The 18,018-nt window shown below is 39.1% G+C and overlaps 1 protein-coding gene across 1 annotated transcript in view; it reads right to left on the minus strand.

Moving 5' to 3' along the window:
* TESK2 (testis associated actin remodelling kinase 2) overlaps nucleotides 1-18,018 on the minus strand; it is a 133,137-nt gene that overhangs the window by 54,442 nt on the left and 60,677 nt on the right. Inside the window, exon 3 of the mRNA XM_059374567.1 lies at nucleotides 17,812-17,933. Within this exon, the coding sequence (XP_059230550.1) occupies nucleotides 17,812-17,933 (122 nt within the window). The remainder of the gene's footprint in view (nucleotides 1-17,811; nucleotides 17,934-18,018) is intronic.

Consider the following 18,018-nt stretch of genomic DNA (forward strand, 5'->3'; position numbering starts at 1 on the left):
GAGCATGATTTTCTTCCCCACTGAAATATGGGAGGAAAATTAGAACTTTTTAATCTATATTATTTTTATGTAAAAAAGAGAAAATGAGTTTTAGTAATATTTAATATGGTTTAACAGTAGCACTTGGGAGATGTGCTCAAAATGTTTTCCTAAAGGTAAACTATGATAGGCAGAAGATTTCCAAAGAAACCCATGTTCTAACCCCCAAGACCTGTAACTATGTTGTTATATGGTAAAGGAATTAATTAAAGTTGCAGATGGAATTAAGGTTGCTAATCATCTGACTTTAAAATAGGGAGATTAGGGGCACCTGAGTGGCTCAGTGGGTTAAAGCCTCTGCCTTCGGCTCAGGTCATGATCCCAGGGTCCTGGGATCGAGCCCTGCATCGGGCTCTCTGCTCAGCAGGGAGCCTGCTTCCCTTCCTCTCTCCCTGCCTGCCTCTCTGCCTACTTGTGATCTCTGTCTGTCAAATAAATAAATAAAATCTTTAAAAAAATAAAATAGGGAGATTATCCTGGATTATCAAGTGTTACCCCACACTTGTAGTGTCATCACAATGGTCCCCAAAGATAGAAGAGGAAGGCCAAAAAGTTAGTATTAGAGGGACACAATATGAAAAAGAATCAGCTGGTCACTGTTGGCTTTGATTGAATACGAAAGGAGCTACAAGCCAAAGAATGCAAGCCACTAGAAACTGAGAAAAGTAAGGAAACAGATCGTCCCCTAGAGCCCCCAGAAAGGAACACAGCCCTTTCAATACCTTGATTTTAGCCCAATAAGACCCACATCAGACTTCTGACCTACAGAACTATAAGATAATGAATTGTGTTGTCTTAAACCACTAGGTAATTTGTTAGGGCAGCCATAGAAAACTAATGATACATAATAAAAAAATTATGGGTTACTATCTTATGTTATAATGTTTACAGATCTAGGATAGACTTTGGGCTTTGACTCCTAAACAAGCACAAGGAGGGGTGCCTGGGTAGCTCAGTCTGACTCTTGAGCGTCTGACTCTTGATTTCAGCTTAAGTCATGGTCTCAGGATCATTAGATCAAGCCGCTTGTCAGGCTCTGTGCTTAGCACAAGGTCACTGACATTCTCTCTCTCCTTCTCCCTTTGCCCTTCCCCCTACTCTATCCTGTTTTCTCTCTCTAAAATAAATAAACCAAAAAAAGTCTTCTAAAAAGTAAAAAACAGGGGCGCCTCGGTGGCTTAGTGGGTTGGGCCTCTGCCTTTGGCTCAGGTCATGATCTTAGGGTCCTGGGATGGAGCCCCACATTGGGCTCTCTGCTCAGCGGGGAGCCTGCTTCCTCCTCTCTCTCTCTGCCTGCCTCTCTGCCTACTTGTGAACTCTCTCTCTGCCTGCCTCTCTGCCTACTTGTGATCTCTCTCTCTCTCATAAATAAATAAATAAATAAAGCAAGCACAAGGAAAATAACATTATTATGTTCCTTGGTAGCATTTACCTCCACTCAAATATTTATTGAGCTCACAGTTCTGCTGTCAGGGTTAAACATTAAGATTTAAATACTGTCCCTCCTCAAAAGTTTATTACCTAAACAGAAGAGGGAGAGGTGTGACAGCAGTCTAAAACATACCTAGCTGTTCTCACTCTGAAAAGAAAAAAAAAAAAAAACACAAAACACTAACACTACTATTAGTTTTGGACCTGCTCAATACTACATAATATGACCTAGTAAGAGTTCCACAGTCATTATATCAAAGTTGTTCAAAATATTACTACTTGTTGCTAACCTACAATATACCTAGAAACTGTGCCAAGTGTTTTATATATATGACCTGAGATTAAATTACCCTCATTTTATCATCTAGGAAAACAAGGGTCAGAGCATTTAAGTGACTTGACAAAAGTTGGAGAAGTACCAGGATCTGGATCTGTTTGGCTCCAAAACCTATGTTTTGTTCTGTGACAATGGTTATGAAAGAAAAAAGGCCAACAGCTCAATAATAACTTCATTTTGAGGATGTGTGGGTGGTACAGGCAGTTGAGTGAGTGACTGACTCTTGGTGTTGGCTCAGGTCATGATCTCAGGGTCATGGGATGGAGCCCTGTGTGGTGTTCTACCCCTGACATGGAGTTGGCTTGAGACTCTTTCTCCTTCTGTCCCTCCTCCCTGCCTCTCCCCTCTCTCTCTAAAATAAATAAATAAATCTTTAAAAATAACACCTTCATTTTTTATTCATAAAAAATAAACACCTATCTGTAAATCAATGAAAACCTAACTGGTTTGCTTTATAAGCCTTTCTACTGCCAACTTTGAGCAATAAGCAGCATCCATGTTGTAGGAGTTCTTCTGACCTGTACTGGTCTTTCCAGAAAAATGTCCGGCTCCAAAGTTATGGCAAAAACAATCAGGAGGTCTGAAATAAACCTGTGATAGAGTATTAAAATGTGAACGGATTTTTATATTAATATGCTTTCTAAAAGCCCTACATCTGAAGTCTACTTACACTGGTTTACTTTTCTTTAAAAAACTTTAAAAAAAAAAAGTTTTTCCAGAACTTTTGATATATTTTATCTGACTTCCTCCCATAGTTGAAGGAAAGGCCCTGCAACATACTCCACCAGATTCCACTAAGCTTTACTATGTGGCACTAAAATGAACTCCTTTGCATTCTACTCCCAAATAAAGCAAAGTTACCATCCCTCTCTTGGACCAGAAAAAAATTACCAATAACCAAAAAGGAGAAGAAAGGGCAATGCCTCGGCTCTCAAGTCCCAAAAGAGCTATGAATCTAGACCCATAAAAAAGCAGTAATATCTTTTAGTAAGGCTTGCGGCACTTTAAATGTGTTTAAAGGTATTACATCATGGAAAACTAGTTGTGTTAGGTCCTTTCTATGAGAACTCAAAGAAAACTCAGCTGAACAGACATTAACCACCAAAGCCTCACATCAGGTGACACCAAACAGAGCTGGTTCGGTCTGGCTTTCTCTTTTCTGTCCACAGTTTTTATACTCCGATTTTAAGATAGCTAAAGGCAAGTAAACATTGCTCACAATCACTAGATCATGTAGATAGCACTACATATAATAACAAGAGGACCAATGAAGTTCATGGTCTAATTTTGTTTTCTTCTACTAAAACAATACAAAAATTTAAAAAGTTAAAAAAAGATCTGCTTGCTTATAAGGATTAAACCAGTTTAATAAATAAAAAAAACACCCTGGATTTCTGAGAGAAAAACAAATATTCTCTATCTTGAATAACAATTGAAAGTAAACTGAGACTGAGAGTTAAAACTTATTTTGTATTTTATTTCACAGAAAGTTTTAAGCCGCATTGCTTAAAACTGCCATGGAAGCAGCAAAATACCAAATCTCTTGGCAAAGGGTGAACTAGTAATACATAAATATGACTTTAAATGTTCCCAAATGTTTTTTAATCTGGGAAGTTCAGAACAGAACTAATATCCACAAATCCAAGTATATAGATTATCTCCCCAGGCACTGAAAATGCTTCTTCCTCTTTCCCAAATTTATCCTTTATTCTAAGATAACTCATAAACTCACACCCAAATAACAAAATATAAACACAAACTTCAATTTATGTGAGCACACTTCTGAAACAACACTCTCACATGACATTTCTTCCTCTTCTCCCAATGTAGAACAAACGTATAGAGGAAAGAGAACAATTCAATCTGAGAAGCATGTGTCAAGAAAATGAGTATGTTCAAGGTTTGTGCTCTCTATAGATAAACAGAACACTTAAAAAAATGTTTTACTAACTGTCACATATAAACTAAGCACCGTGATAGGCAAAGGAGACTCAGTGGGTGCTAGAGAAATAAACATGATAGTCCCTTCCTCAAGGAGTTCACAGACAAATAATCATTACATTTATTAAGCACTCATGATGCATCTAATATTATTCTAAATACTTTACAGGTATTACCTCATTTAATTCTTATGAAAACAGTATGTTATAGGTACTATTATTATCTCCATTTTACAGATAAGTAAACTGAGGAGAGATTAAGTGGCTTGCCCAGTGTCACACAACTTGCAAATGGCAGAGTCAGAACAGGATTCTTAACTCTTAAGCTCTATGCTCTAGAGTGACACTTCAGATGATTATGACTATAGTAATAACAATAATAAAATAATAATAGTTAATCTTTAGTGCCTTGCACTGTGATAAGTCCTTTATCTCATTTAATTTTCCCATCAACCTGGTACAGTAGTACTATTATTACTCTTTACTTCATAGATGAGAAAACTGAGATCATAGAAGTTAGATAATTTGCCAAAGGTCCCCTAACTGCTAAAAGACACAACTATCCTGAAACTCTCCTCTGAATTCCAGACCTATTTACCCAACTGCCAATTTGATAACTCTGATGTCTCTCCCCAAAATCTGTTCCCCATGCAGTCTTCTCCAACATAGTTATTGGCAATTCAATTCTCCCAGGTGTTCAAATACATGCCTAAGAAAGAGTTATCCTTGACGCCCCTTTCCTTGCTAATATCCCATACCCAATCCATTAGGAAATCCCACTGCTTCTACTAAAAAAAATATCCAGAGATATCCAGAATCCCACTATTTCTCTCTACTTTCATTGCTACCACACAGTACAAGCCATCATCAGCTCTCTCTAGATTACTGCAAGTGTCCTAACTTAATTTCCATCAGTTAAACATTTATATAGCTTCAAATAAGTATATAATGAAAAAAACAGTCCCTTGGCCTGCCCATACCACCACTGAATTCTATTCCCCTGAGGGAACTACTCTCAATTCGTTTAGTTGTTTCTTCTATTTACCATCATAGCTCTAGCTATCTACTGATTATACTGCTATTTCTCACCTTCTACTGACTTTCCACTGTGGAGGCTGAGGATTCAGCTCTCTTAAATTATTTCCTTTCTAATATTTATGTAAGACAATCTTGGGTGTCCAAAGCAATCTATAGATTTAGTGGAATTCCTATCAAAATACTCATGGCATTTTTCACAGAACAAGAACAAATAATTCTAAATTTGTATGGAAATAAAAAAGACCCAAATAGCCAAAACAATCTGGAGGTATCACAATTCCTGATTCCAAGTTACTACAAAGCTGTAGTAATCAAAACAGTATGGTACTGGCACAGAAATAGACACATAGACAATGGAACAGAATAGAAAGCCCAGAAATAAATCCACAATTATATGGTCAATTAATCTTTGACAAAGGAGGCAAACATATGCAATAGGAAAAAGAGAGTTTCTTCAACAAGTAGTGTTGGGAAAACCGGATAGCTACATACAGAAGAATGAAACCAGACCACTTTCTTATACCATATGCAAAAATAAACTCAAAATGGATTAAGACCTACAAGTGAGGCCTGAAACTGTAAAATCCTAGAAGAGACCACAGGCAATAATTACTCTGACATTGGCTGTACATTGAACATTTTTCTTTCTTTTTTAAATTTAAATTCCAGTTAGTTAACATACAGTATAATATAACATTAATTTCAGGTATACAATATAGCAATTCAACACTTCCATACAATACCCAGTGCTCATCACAAGTGCACTCCTTAATCCCCATCACCTATTTCACCCACCCTCCCACCCACCTCCCTTCTGGTAACTATCAGTTTGTTCTCTATAATTAAGAGTCTGTTTCTTGGATTGCCACTCTTTTTTCTCCCCTCTGCTCATCTGCTCTGTTTCTTAAAGTGCACATATGTGTGAAATCATATGGTATTTGTCTTTCTCTGACTGACTTAATTCACTTGGCATAATACTCTCTAGTTCCATCCATGTCATTGCAAATGGCAAGATTTCATTCTTTTTAATGGCTGAATAATATTACTTTGTGTCTATATACCACATCTTCTTTAGAAGGTATAATCCTAAGTAAAATAAGTCAGAGAAAGACAAATACCACACGATTTTACTCATATGTAGAATTTAAGAAACAAACAAATGAACAAAGAAAAAAGGGACAAATCAAAAACTAGACAACAAATTGCTGGTTTCCAGAGGGAAGAAGGGTGGGGGAGATGGGTAAAATAGGTGATGGGAATTAAAGAGTACACTTATCATGATGAGCACTGAGTAATGCATAGAATTGCTAAATCGCTGTATTGTACACCTGAAACTAATGTAACACTGTATATTAATTATACTGGAATTAAAAAAAAAAAAAGAAAATAGACTACCACAGACAGTTCAGACAGTTCAGTTAAAAAGGATTTAAAAAGAGGGGCACCGGGGTGGCTCAGTGGGTTAAAGCCTCCGCCTTCAGCTCAGGTCATGATCCCAGAGTCCTGGGATCAAGCCCTGTATCGGGCTCTCTGCTCAGTGGGGAGACTGCTTCCCCCTCTCTCTCTGCCTGCCTCTCTGCCTAACTGTGATCTCTTTCTCCAAAAAATAAATAAATAAAATCTTTAAAAAAAAAAAAAAGATCTAGAAAGAAATAGGTAGAAAGATGATAGTGGGGTGCCTGAGTGGTTCAGCTCAGGTCATGATCTCAGGGTCATCAGAAGGAGCCCAGAGACGGGCTCTATACTCTGTGTGTGTGTGTGTGTGTGTGTGTCTGTTGGGAGGGCGTGTCTCCTTGTCCCTCTCCCTCCCCCTGTACCCCTACCCCTTTACTATCTCTCTTTGCCCCTCCCCACACATGTGCTCTGCTTTTGCCCATGCTCTCTTTCTCAATCTCTTAAATAGATTTTTTTAAATCTTAAAGAAAAAAAAGATGATAGCAAGTCCCAGGGTGACTGCTGGGCAAGAGTCTAGAGAATAAGCAGTCCAAACTAGAGCAGAAGGATCAAGAGCTCCAGGAGAGATGTTAGGGGAAGGATATTTGAAGAAAGAATTTTTACATTTCCAGATGTGTTTGGCAGAGTGGAAATTCACATTAGAAGAATTTTACAATTCTGTCTGAAGCTTTGGGAAGAATTAGTGGTAGGCATGCAGTAACTAAGCAAATGAAAAATTAGGCAAAACACACAAAAAAATGCAAGAAATAAAAAATAATTATAATACATTATTTGGCCTAGCAGTGAGTATAACCAGTCATAATAATGTAAATGCCAAGTCTTGATTTCTTTCTCCTGAATATTATTTATACCTAAGACTGTTTTTTTTTAAGTTTTTAATTTTAATTTTGGTATAGTTAACATACAGTGTAACATTAGTTGCAGGCGTACATCTACTTGATGATTTGAAAGAGGGTAAGGGAAAGATATTAAGGATGATTTCTAGAATTTTAGCCTAAGTAATAACAGCAGTAATGGCAATTCCATTTGCTGAGATGGGAGAGGCCTAGAGAGGAAAAAAGGTCAGGTAGCAAAATAATAAACAGTGACCCCATACTAGGTGCTCAATAAATGGTAGCCATTGCTTATATTAAAAGTCATCTTCTCTTATGTCTCGATTTTATCTCAATAAAAAATATTTTTAAAAAATCATCTCACTGGGGTTGTACTACTTCACTACCCACAGACAATGACATAAATATTATTGAAGTTTATTCCATATTTTAGTTTACAAAATTCTCCTAATTATATGAAATTAGAACTTATACAGAGTTCTAAGTAGTTAGACCTTCTACCTTGACAGAGAGAAGAGGAAAAAATGTTAAGACCTCTTTACCAACATGCTTGAGTTATAAAATTTACTTTGAGAGCTACAGTGAGACTCTTCCATCTAGTTATTCACTATAATTACCAGGATAAAATCAGAAAGATCCATTTTAATCCAGCATTTTCAAATGTGTCCCATTTATTCCAGACCACGTGTGTGTGTATGTGTGTATGCACGGCCATCTGAGATAATATATACATACCCGAGATAATATATTTTTTAAACCTGATCTTTTATAAATTATTCAACATTAATTCACTGTGGATTTCTAACCACTGATCTGGTCCACTCCCCTAGTTTAACGAAGGAAAAAAAACAAAGCCCAGAGGTCAAGTTACTTGTCCAAGAGAACACGATTAGGAAATCATAGAGTTGTGTTAACTGCATATGAGGAATAGTGGAAGACAGGGCTAGAAGAACAGATCCAGACCATAACTGTCAGTCTAAAGGATTTTCGACTCCATTCTAAGATAAAAGGTTTATAGGAAATAAGCTCATAATTAGAGCTGTGTATCAGAAGAGAGGAAAGGGGGACACAAAAAGAGAGGGAAAATAGTTTACTCCAGGCAAAATTCAAGAGGGCTGAACCAACAAATGTATATAAGGAAAGAACAGATGCAAAAGTCTTCAAAGCTTTAGAATCAAGCGCTTATCTTCTGATTAAAAGCAAAGAATAAAAGGAATAAGCAGGGGCGCGTGGGTGGCTCAGTCACTTAAACTGATGCCTTTGGCTCAGGTGATGATCACAGGGGCCTGGGATCGAGCCCTGCATGGAGCCCTGCACTGGGTTCCCTGCTCTGCAGGGATCCAGCTTCTGCTCCCTGCAATGCACCACCTACCCCCCATCTCAAATAAATAAATAAACAAAATCTTTAAGAGACAGGAAAAGGAATAACTAAAGATGGCCTTGGGATTTTCAAAATGGTAATTGGAAAGATAGCTATCTTAATAACTGAGACTGGGAAAACACCCTGCCATATTCTCATAGCTGACACTAGTTTGTTTCCTAGATGTACAGTTTATTTCCCAAGGAGACTGGGAGACAACAGGGTTCTACTTCCCTTGTATTCACCATGACATTGCAGCACAGGCCTGGACTGAGTAGTTCCAAGTAAGTATTTGGTGAACTGAAAGCATATTCACCATTTTAACAAAATTGTAACCACATTGTCACAAATGGCTATTAAAGGGGAGCTAAAACAATTCTGAATAAAAATTAGTAGACAGGAAAATAAATTCAGAATGTGGCCTAAGAAAAAGTAAGGATTAGAATATGAAGACAGAATCAAAAATTTTAAATTTAAATTTCTCATGACATGAAGAATAACAAAGAGATATGAGAATGAATCTTGGTACAGGTCCTCAGAAAGACCACTGGGGAGTGGAAATGAGAAGGTCACGGAATTAGATTACAAATCTTGAGCATAAGACTTCTGGCATAAACAACCTTATTCACAAGAGGCCCAAACGATCAGTCCATACAGTCAACAAAGTGCTTTATTGTTCCTTGTTTTAACTGATAACTTAGAGCAACTGATGATAAGAGAACCAATCTTAACCGTATCTGTATATTAAAAAATATATATAGAAGCACCTGGGTGGCTCAGATTGTTAAGCATCTGCCTTCAGGTCAGGTCAGGATCTCCAGGTCCTGGGATTGAGCCCCATGTCATTGGGCTCCTAGCTCAGTGGGGGTCTGCTTCTCCCTCTCTCTCTGCCTCCACCCCTGCTTATCTGTGCTCTCTAATGAATAAATTAAAAACCTTAAAAATTTTAAATAAAAAATTAAGGGGTGCCTGAGTGGCTCAGTGGGTTAAGCCTCTGCCTTTGGCTCAGGTCATGATCTCACGGTTCCGGGATCATGTACCACATTGGGCTCTCTGCTCAGCGGGGAGCCTACTTCCCCCTCTCTCTCTCTGCCTGCCTCTCTACCTACTAGTGATTTCTCTGTCATATAAATAAATAGAATCTTTAAAAAAGAAATTTAAAAAATATATATATATTTATATACACACACACACATATATACACAAACAAAATATACACACCTACTGCCTCTATGACTTACCAGGCCCATTCTTTTCCTTCCAACTAGAAATCTTAGGAGGGAGAAAGATAAAAGGAAAAAGAGGAAGTGAGGTTGGGGGTCAAGAAAACGAGAAATACAACTGCAGAAGTTTGGCTCACTAACTCCTGCTGGGCACAAAATAGCTGTGCCAGCAGAGGACCAAAGCTTGCCCAGAGGATTAGATGCCCACCATCTGGCAGGTCACGCAGATAGCCATCTTTCCCATGAAAACTTTCCAAATCACCAGTGTAGTGATTTTTGACCTGTTCCTTGTTTTCAAGCAGGAGACCTTTTCTTCAAAATTCTTATACAGAAGTTTAACATAAAACAGAGAAAAAGAAAGAAAGAAAAAAAGAAAAAAAAAACCCAAAACAGAAAAAGTAGAGCTTCTCTGGCTGGGTGAAGCCAAGTGGGGAACCAGAAACCTACTCTGCTCAGCAATATCCCTCCCCACAGGGGTCAGCCTCTAAGGAAACACGTCTGTGAAAAACCTAGGGTTCTGAGAGAAGGGTTTTTTCCCCATTTAAAATCTACAAATCGGGACGTCTGGGTGGCTCAGTTGGTTAAGCAGCTGCCTTCGGCTCAGGTCATGATCCCAGCGTCCTGGGATCGAGTCCCACATCGGGCTCCTTGCTCAGCGGGGAGCCTGCTTCTCCCTCTGCCTCTGCCTGCCATTCTGTCTGCCTGTGCTCGCTCTCTCCCCCTCTCTCTCTCTGATAAATAAATAAAATCTTTTAAAAAATAAAAAAAATTAAAAATAAAATAAAATAAAATAAAATCTACAAATCTCGCGGGGGGCGCCAGGGTGGCTCAGTGGGTGAAAGCCTCTGCCTTTGGCTCAGGTCATGATCCTAGGGTCCTGGGATCAAGTCCCGTAACCGGCTCTCTGCTCAGCACGGAGCCTGCTTCCCCCTCTCTCTCTGCCTGCCTCTGTCTACTTGTGATCTGTCTCTCTGTCAGATAAATAAATAAAATCTTTAAAAATAAAATAAAATAGGGGCGCCTGGGTGGCTCAGTGGGTTAAAGCCTCTGCCTTCGGCTCGGGTCATGATTCCAGGGTCCTGGGATCGAGCCCCGCATCGGGCTCTCTGCTCGGCGGGAGCCTGCTTCCCCCTCTTTCTCTCTGCCTGCCTCTCTGCCTCCTTGTGATCTCTGCCTGTCAAATAAATAAATAAAATCTTTTAAAAAATAAAATAAAATAAGAGGCGCCTGGGTGGCTCAGTTGTTGGGCATCTGCTTTCCGCTCAGGTCATGGTCCCAGGACCTTGGGATCGAGCCCCACATCGGGCTCCCTGCTCCGTGGGAAACCTGTTTCTCCCTCTCCTACTCCCCTGCTTGTATTCTGTCTCTCACTGTCTCTCTCTCTCTGTGAAAAAAGTAAACAAAATCTTTGAAAAATAATAATAAAAAATAAAAAATAAAAATAAAATAAAATAAAATCTAAGAATCTCAATTTGAGGGAAAACCTTGGTCCATATTTCTGCCTCAGCTTCTGTACCTATAAAGGAGAGCTTGTAAGTGTCACAGCTTGAAAGTAGACTAAGGGGCGCCTGGGTGGCTCAGTGGGTTTAAAGCCTCTGCTTTCGGCTCAGGTCATAATCCAGAGTCCTGGGATCAAGCCCCACGTCAGGCTCTCCTTGGCAGGGAGCCTGCTTCCCCCTCTCTCTGTCCTCTGACTGCCTCTCTGCCTACCTGTGATCTCTGTCTGTCAAATAAATAAATAAAATTAAAAAAAAAAAAAAGAAAGCAGACCAAAAGCCTAACAAATAGTAACAAAAAATTTAAATTATAAAAACAAAGCATTAATAGTAAATTTCTAAGACAACTAGAAAAGCATTTAGAATGGAACATAGTCATGATTAGTTTCATATTTAAGGTCTCCTAAGGAAGTATAATAAATGTTTTCACTCCTAAGGAAGTATAATAAATAAATAGTTAGCACGCCCCAGAATAATGAAAGCCAAGAAGACTGCTCCTTCTGGGCCACTGGTAGGATAGTCTCCTTTTGTTGTGTTCAAAATAAACAATAAAAGTAAAGACACAAAGACATGAAAAATATGAACAATTAGAAGCTTTTAAAATTAATTTTATTTAAATTCAATTTAATTAACATATATTATATTATTAGTTAATTAACATATACTATATTATTAATTTCAGAGGTAGAATTTAGAAGCTTCTTTTAAAAAAGTAATCTGGGGCACCTGGATGGCTCAGTGGGTTAGGCCTCTGCCAAACCTCATGACTCAGGTCATGGTCCCAGGGTCCTGGGATTGAGCCCTGCTTCGGGCTCTCTGCTTGGCCAAGAGCCTGCTTCCCCGTCTCTCTGTCTCTGCCTGCCTCTCTTGCCTACTTGTGATCTCTGTAAAATAAATAAATAAAATCTTTAAAAAAAAAAAAAAGGTAATCTACTTCCAGGCTTTTAACCACAGAATATTTGAGACAGATGGCTTATGCAGAACAGAGTCATCATTGCAGTGCAAATCCACCATAGTTAACAATAATTATAGTAATTTTCATGCAGTATGTACTTTCTGTGGATTACAACAGATCCACTGGCTTTTATGCAGTATCTCATATGCTGGCTTATTGCTGAGATCAAGACAGAGTTAACACTATCTTTTACATATCAGAAAACTTAGCTGAAAGCAAAGAAAAATACTGTTCAAAGTTAAAAGGGAGGGGTGTGTCATTCCTGAGCAGTGAAAACAAAAAGAGACAGACTAAGAAAGTAGATCAAAAGGACATCAGAATAGGAATGGTATCACTGGTCTCATCACACCATGTTTCTAGGCTGGACATACATATTAAGCAAAACAAGCGCAAAGATCTAGATGGACTCTAGCCCAGTATTTTCCAGCACAGTAGCCAGTAGCTTCACGTGACCATTTAATCAAATTAAAAAATCCAGTTCCTAGGGGCACCTGGGTGGCTGTGGGTTAAGCCGCTGCCTTCGGCTCAGGTCATGATCCCAGGGTCCAGGGACTGAGCCCCACATCGGGCTTTCTGCTCTGCAGGTAGCCTGCTTCCTCCTCTCTCTCTGCCTGCCTCTCTGCCTACTTGTGATCTCTGTCAGATAAATAAAGAAAAAATCTTAAAAAAAAAAAAAATTCAGTTCCTTGTTCCCACTAGCCCCATTTCAATGCTCATCAGCCATGTGTGGCTACTGGACAGCACCAATAAAGAGCATTCCCATTACTGCAGAAAGTTCTATTAAACAGCATTACTCAAGCAGAAAATCTTTGAATGTATTGAAACAGCAGCACTCAACAAATGTTTGGTAAATGAATGAATGACAACAGATAGGTTTCCATGGGCCATTAAAAAAATGAACAAAACAGGGTGCCTGGGTGGCTCAGTTGGTTAAGCGTTTGCCTTTGGCTTGGGTCATGATCCCCGGGGTCCCTGGATCGAGTCTCACTCAATCTTGCTCCCCACTCAGTGGAGAGTCTGCTTCTTTCTCTGGCCCTCCCCCATCTCATTCTCTCTCTCTCTCTCTTTCACTCGCTCTCTCTCAAATAAAGATCTTAAAAAAACCAAAAAACTAGCCAGAGAAAAAGAAACTAATAATAGTAGCTAACATTTACTGCACAGTTAACAAAAGCCGGATACTATATGTGTATTATATGTACTAATTTAATTAACCTTAAATAACAACTCTTTGATGTGTTTACTGTCATTACTCTCATTTTATAGATGGGAAAATGAAAACTCAGCCAAATTAAGTAACTTTCCCAAGATCCAGGATTTGAATCCAGGCAGCTTGATCTAGAATCTAGAGCCTTGGGTTGTTTTTTTTTTTGTTTTATTTTTTTAAGATTTTATTTATTTATTTATTTGAGAGATAGAGAGAGAAAGAGTACGCATGCATGAGGCTAAGCAGAGGGAAAGGGAAAAGTAGATTCCCTGCTGAGTGCAGAACTGCAGAGCCAGACTCTGGACTCCAGGGCTCAGTCCCACCAGGACCCTGAAATCATGACCTAAGCTGAAGTCAGACACTTAACCAACTGAGCCACAAAGGTGCCCCTAGAACCTTCACTTTTAACCATGATACTATACCATTTTAATTCTATTATACAACGGCTGTATTTAAAATTTTTGCCGTGATAGAGTAAAATTTATTTGAAGTCATTCTTCTCATGTATTCACTAGTCAAGTTCACAGTAAAGAGAATATGAAAAATAGTGAAATAAAAAAGACTGTCAAGAAATATACTAAATGTTTATGACAGTTTGATCCCTTTGCACCGAGATAAAGGGTAATTTTATTTTTCTTGTTTTGCTAACTCTATTTTCTCTAAATGTTCCATAGTGAAGATGTATCATTGCTATAAAAATAACAAAAATATTAAAAATATTATTTTTAAGCAAGATAAAAATACAATCAGCTTAAAAATTCCTAAGCAGAATATCGAATCAAGACTCAACCATCTCACCCTCAAACATCACAGAGGCCCCCTAACTGATCTCTTAGCCACAAGCCTACCCAACATTAAACCCTTCTGGATTTGCCATCAGTTACCCTCTACCACCCTAGTCCCTGCTCAGAATCCATTTACACAGAGCATAAAATATACTCTTTTGGCTTTATGAAAGCCATTCCTGCATAACTGCATTAGGTTTCCACCTTTATTTACCAATATTATGCTGTCGACCTCAGTTCTTCTAGGAGAAACATGGTAGAAAGAGCCCAGGCCTCAAAGTCACAGATCTTGGCCAACATATAATCTCTTAGCCTCAGTTCCTTCAATGGTCATTAGATGTGAAGATTAAATCTTTTTTTTTTTTTAAGATTTTATTTATTTATTTGACAGAGAGAGAGAGAGCACAAGTAGGCAGAGTGGCAGGCAGAGGGAGATGGGGGAGCAGGCTCTCCACCAAGCAAGGAGGCCGATGCAGGACTCCATCCCAACCCTGGGATCATGACCCGAGCTGAAGGCAGCCATTTAACTGACTGAGCCACCCAAGCATCTCAATATTAAATCTTTTTTTATTGTATTTTATTTATTCATTTGAGAGAGAGAGCAAGAGCAGGGGGAGGGGCAGAGGTAAAGGAACAAGCAGACTCTCTGCTGAGCAGGAAGCCCTATGCAACAGCTTGATCCCAGAACCCTGGGATCATGAACTGAGCCACACAGGAACCCCAAGATTAAATCTTTAAATAGGTAAAGATCCAGCATACAAGCCTTCAATAAATGGTGTTTTTCTCATTATTGTTATTATTAGGCAAATGGGTTTTTATTCACTGATTCCTCAAAAAGCTTTGCACTTTTACCTCTGTGCTTAATTACTATTTTGCTTCTTCAGAATTCCTTTCCTCTCTCCTAAAATCCTACTAAAATTCAAGTTACAGAGCACCTGGGTGGCTCAGTTGGTTGAATATTGCTTTCAGCTCAGGTCATGATCTCAGGATCCTGGGATAAAGCCCCACATGGGGCTCCCTGATCAATGCAGAGTCTGCTTCTCTCTCTCCCTTAGCCCCTCCCCCTGCTTCTACTCTCTCTCTCTCAAATAAATAAATAAATAAATAAACAAAATCTTAAAAAAATAAAATAAAATTCAAGTTCTAGTTCTAGTCGACCTCCTCCAAAAAAGCTTCCCTGACTCTGCCAAGCTAATGTAATCTCTCACTCCTTTGAACTTCTATAGCTCGTAGAGTTTATTCTACCCAAGTGGAGAGGTCCTAGCTGATTTTATTAGTTCTCTTTTCATGTAAGTAAGTCCAAGATCCCCCATTAGAATGAAAACTCCTTCCTACTAGCAGACATTCCATTTTATATATGTCTTTATACCTTTCTAGTATCTGACAAATCAACAGATTTATTTATATTAAATGCTCAAAAAATGTGCTAATCTGATTTATGCACTGGGAAGAAAGTCATAATAAAAATACTGGCTGAGGGGCACCTGGGTGGCTCAGTAGGTTAAAGCCTCTGCCTTCGGCTGGGGTCATGATCCCATGGTCCTGGGATCGAGCCCCGCGTCGGGTTCTCTGCTCAGCGGGGAGCCTGCTTCCTCTTCTCTCTCTGCCTGCCTCTCTGCCTCCTTGTGATTTCTGTCAAATAAATAAATAAATCTTTAAAAAAAAAATACTGGCTGAAGGGGCGCCTGGGTGGCTCAGTGGGTTAAGCCGCTGCCTTCGGCTCAGGTCATGATCTCAGGGTCCTGGGATTCTGGGATAGAGATCCATATCGGGTTCTCTGCTCAGCAGGGAGCCTGCTTCCTCCTCTCTCTCTCTCTGCCTGCCTCTATGCCTACTTGTGATCTCTATCTGTCAAATAAATAAATAAATAATCTTAAAAAAAAAAATACTGGCTGAACATTTTTGTAGTATACTAGGAAGGCAACAATTCTCTATTAAGGTAGAAAGTTTCACGTAAGCAGTATAATCTAATTCTATAATGTACTATCACTGACCAAATATGTAAGTCTTACTTACATTTTTTTTTAAATTTTATTTATTTACCTGATAGACAGAGATCAAAGCAGGCAGAGAGGCAGGCAGAGAGGTGAGGAGGAGAAACAGGCTCCCTGCTAAGCAGGAAGCCCAATGCGGAGCTCGATCCCAGGACCCTGAGATCATGACCTGAGCCGAAGGCAGAGGCTTTAACCCACTGAGCCACCCAGGCACCCCTTACTTACAATACTTAACAGCACTTTTAGATTTTTATTTATTTACTCATTTATTTATTTTTAAAAGACTTTTTTTTTTTTTTTTTTAAACAGAGAGACAGCAAGAGAGGGAACACAGGCACAGGCAGGGAGAGTGGGAGAGGAAGAACAGGCTTCTCACTGGGCAGGGAGCTTGATCCCAGGACCTTAGGATCATGACCTGAGCGGAAGGCAGACAACTGAGCCACCCAGGCACCCCAGCACTTTTAACTTTTTAAAGTGTCTTACACATAAACCCTACTTAAATATATATTGACTCAAACTGTTGTATTTGGTTTCATTTGGAAATACACTCTCCTCACTAAAAAAAAAAAAAAAAAAAAAAAAAAACCAAGATAATTCAAGTGAGAAAAGTTCAGATACTGATTACTAGAAAATGATGATTATATAACCATATTATATATATAAAACAAATTAGACTCTAAAAAGGTAAACTAGGGACACCTGGGTGACTCAGTAGGTTAAGTGTCTGACTTCGGCTCAGGTCATGATCTCAGGGTCACAGGATCAAGCCCTGTGTCTGGCTCCCTGCTCAGCATGGAGTCTACTTGTCCCCTTCCCTGCCTCATGCACATGCTCGAGTGCTCGCTCTCTCTCTCACATATGCATACATGTGTGCTTTCTTTCAGAAAAATGAATAAAACCTTAAATAAATAAATAGGCAAACTATGTCTTCTCAAGTAAGTGCTAAAAGTTAAGGATAGATAGCCTGGAGGGATACCTTTATTTTCATTTCACTGATTTAGTTACTATTCTTCATAAAATGATTTAAAAAATTAAATAACCGGGGCGCCTGGGTGGCTGGGTGGGTTAAAGCCTCTGCCTTCGGTTCAGGTCAGGATCCCAGGGTCCTGGGATCGAGCCCCGCATCGGGCTCTCCGCTCAGCGGAGAGCCTGCTTCCTCCTCTCTCTCTCTCTGCCTGCCTCTCTGCCTACTTGTGACCTCTGTCTATCAAATAAATAAATAAAATCTTACAAAAAAAATATTAAAAAAAAAAACTTTAAATAACCATGTAAAGACTAAAATCTTTTCTCTTTGATAAATTACTAATAGAGCAGTAAAAAACTTCTTTTTTTAATTTAATTGCATGTGTGTGTGTGTGTGTGTGTGTGTTCCAAAATTCATTGTTTATGCACCACACCCAGCGCTCCATGCAATACGTGCCCTCCTTAATACCCACCACCAGGCTCACCCAACTCCTCCCCACCCCCCAAAACCCTCAGGTTGAACTTCTAATGAGCTGCTACTAAGAGTAAAACAATTTGAGAGACAGAAGGAAGCTGCTTTATTAAATGCAGCTAATTACCAGAAAATTAATTCTTAACATGCAGAAAAAGACCTGTAACACACTAAATCCCAGCAAGATTGGTGCATCCCTCTTTTTAGCTGTTAATGCTATTCTAACAGGCATCCAATAATGTTTAAGCTTTCTCACTGATCCCCAGAAGGAAGGAAAAGCCATTACCTAAGGATGTTGGGATGGGAAAGTCTATTCATGAGCTGAACTTCTTTCAGCATGTTTGCCCGGTTACTGCTCAGTGTGTTCATCTTAAGAGCCATCACTTGGCCAGAAGCTCGGTGACGCACCTAGAAAATAAAATAGAACAAGAAAAGAGGTTCAAGGAGAGCAGTTAAATATGAGGTCAAAGTCTCCACATGTAAACATGCCAAG

The sequence above is a fragment of the Mustela nigripes genome, chromosome 14 (assembly GCF_022355385.1).
Source record: "Mustela nigripes isolate SB6536 chromosome 14, MUSNIG.SB6536, whole genome shotgun sequence".
NCBI lineage: Eukaryota > Metazoa > Chordata > Mammalia > Carnivora > Mustelidae > Mustela > Mustela nigripes.